The 2,801-nt window shown below is 36.8% G+C and overlaps 1 protein-coding gene across 3 annotated transcripts in view; it reads right to left on the reverse strand.

The window, feature by feature from the left end:
• Positions 1-459: 459 nt before the first annotated feature.
• The window catches only part of ICE1 (interactor of little elongation complex ELL subunit 1), an 84,288-nt gene continuing 81,946 nt past the window's right edge, over positions 460-2,801 (reverse strand). For all 3 annotated transcript variants that reach the window (XM_019509133.1, XM_019509132.1, XM_019509131.1), the window contains 2 exons: positions 2,410-2,508; positions 460-1,538 (listed from right to left, as the gene is read on the reverse strand). In XM_019509133.1, the coding sequence (XP_019364678.1) occupies positions 1,357-1,538; positions 2,410-2,508 (281 nt within the window). In that variant the 3' untranslated portion in view covers positions 460-1,356. The remainder of the gene's footprint in view (positions 1,539-2,409; positions 2,509-2,801) is intronic.

Here is a 2,801-nt window from a genome sequence, read left to right on the forward strand (position 1 = left end):
CCCTAGCATCTATGAAACTGTAATAATAGCCTCAATATGAGATCCATTTACATGCGAGCAATACAGCTCTAACCTTGCCAGAAGTAATCTTTGGCAGCACTACTTAGGCCAATAAGCCTTCACATGTTTTCCCTTGCCAGAGAAAGCTATAGATTTTTAAACAGGTTTCAAATGTTATGCCATGTGTCTACTGCCCAAGAAACAAGGCTACCTATACCTAAGCATTCCATTTTAATGGGGATGGGAAAATCACTTCTTACTCATAACTCAGCTCATCATATGGATAAAACAAATGCTAACGTGAACACACACACCATGGTAACCAACAGATGCTGAACAAATGCTGGAAAAAATGGCCAGTTTTTCTAAAGACAATTATCTATTTTGAACAGCTGCCTCTTAGCTCTTTTTTAAAATGAATTGCTAATTGAAGTGAAAAGTGACTGCTACAGACACAAGATTGTTTTGCATTTCCTTTTTATTATAAAAATGTTTTGAGACATTTTCTAAAAAAAGCCTGATGTGTACACATGAAACTACATTAGAAGTTTCAACGTTTTAAAGATTTTTTTTAACCCAACTTCCTATATACACGCACTAAAATTCCCAAAGTGGAACAACATCAAATGTGAAACACATTATAGGAGTATACCATATATACAAACTCACAGAGATCCATTACCTCTGAATCTTTTATACTATATATAACATTGTTACACAAGGAGCCCATTCCCACTTGCCTTATCTGAGTAGACTCATTGACCTCAATGAAGCTAATTACAAATAAGTAAAGCAGGATGCAGGCCAAATATTTAAGCTTTTACCACTGGGATGCCATCTTCCATATAAAATATAATAAATACAACACCTGAACAGTTATTTTATGGACAAACATAAAACAACATTTTTTTCTTTTCCCTCAATGCAGGGCTTTGTCTTCTGTTTTGGCAAGTAGTCCATCAAAAGGACAAGAGGTGTAGTAGCCAGATTTTCGGCTAATGGAAGACTAATCAAGACAGAACCTTTCTATTTTAAACCAGATACCCTTGGACTACAAATCGGCCAATAGCTTTTATATAACTGATGACTTATACCAGGAAGAAAAAAAAGAAGAGAAAAGAAAAAAAACTCCTAAATATTTCTGGATGTCTCTGCAGCAGAAAGGGCAAACAAAATCCTTCAGTGCCTCCTTTGTTAATCCCAAGGGGGTACATAGTGCCTATGTAATTAAATGGGTGCATATGCTTCATGGCTTTTTCTTTTTTGTATTGTTGTAAGATTTCTTTTTTAAAAAGGTGCCATCTACTGTAATAAAAGGCACTTTTTCCATAGATGATGAACCTCCTTCCCAATGGTTTAGTTTGATTCTGTTGTAGATAGGGAGCTGACTTCAGTTATGCCACTATTGACTGCAGTTGGGATGCTGTTAGTAGCTGCTGCTCTCCAAGGTTGGATAGCCTCAAGAATTCCTACTGGATTGCTTGGACCCAAGTCCAAGAGTGCATACACTGCTGCCAGCTGCACACCCCATGGCACACCTGCAAAGAGTTGATAAGATCTTAGCATCAGTCCACAGAAACTCAAAACTATTTTACATGTAATCAGCCCTTCAAGTCACCTGAACCCAGGAATCTTAACCTCATCAAAGATTAACATTTAGCAAAACAAATTAACAGGCAGTATGATGATCAGAAATAGGAAGCACTATTTTAAAATGTGTATGCGTCTTTCACCCAAATTTACCATTAAAAAACTAAAAAATTATCACCCTAAAATAAACTTCCAAATTCAAATGGAGATGGATTTCTAAAGGGAAGTACATACCCAATTCTCTTGTGTCCCTTTGAAAATCTAGTAATAACCGTTCTGTTTCTACCATGATTTCAGTGGTGTCTTCTAGGCTCTTCTGATGCACTGTAATTTCCCTTACAACTTGCCTCTAATCACTGCCACTTGAACAAGCCAAAGAGATCACTAATGGGCTCCCTATTAGTAAAGGCTGGAGCTAGGCGCCAATTGAGGAAGAAGGTACTGTTCTGCATCAGTCCAACTATATACATGCTGAACATGATAAGTTTCCTGCTTACCAAAAATATTCAAATGTCTTTCACTGGTCCAATAAGCCAAAAGTGGTCTAATTCATTAAAATAACTTACTAAAACAATTGCTCTAACTTCCACTTATCTTGGACTTCTCTTCTTAGACCTGAGGAAGGGTGTCCCACAGTCTGAAAGCTCATCCCCCATCTATACTAATGCTTCAAACTTCCAAATCTTGTTTCTTATGGCCCTGGACCACCACAGTGTCACCAGTGCCACCACTGTTACCACTAAAAAAAAAAAAAATCACCAGAACATTTAGAGGATTTTGCCAGGAAAAATTTTCTAAAGCATCTTTAGAAGACATTACCTTCTTCTTTTGCATGCTGCACAAAGACTCCAATTACAGAACTGATGTTTTTCACAGCAGAAGAAAATCCTTCCTTTAAACCAATTTGGCTTAAGCGACCTAAAGGAAAAGAAAAAAGGGTTACTGTGTGCCTCTATGATAAACCACTGTTTCAGACAGAGCTTTTCCAATTTGCAGGAGAAAGTAATAATTGAAATCAAAGTGCTGACTATGTAGAACACTGATACTACATATGAAATATGAAGGTCTAGAAAAATAGAACTGGTCACTGAATATACCTTGGGAAAAGAACCCCCCATTATTATACCATTTAAGACTAAAGATCCCAAAGCACTTTTCCAACTTACCTGAATTACACAAATACAATGGGGGGGGAAAAAAAAAAAAAAAAA

This window comes from Gavialis gangeticus, unplaced genomic scaffold, assembly GCF_001723915.1.
Source record: "Gavialis gangeticus isolate Ggan-Ray unplaced genomic scaffold, GavGan_comp1, whole genome shotgun sequence".
NCBI lineage: Eukaryota > Metazoa > Chordata > Crocodylia > Gavialidae > Gavialis > Gavialis gangeticus.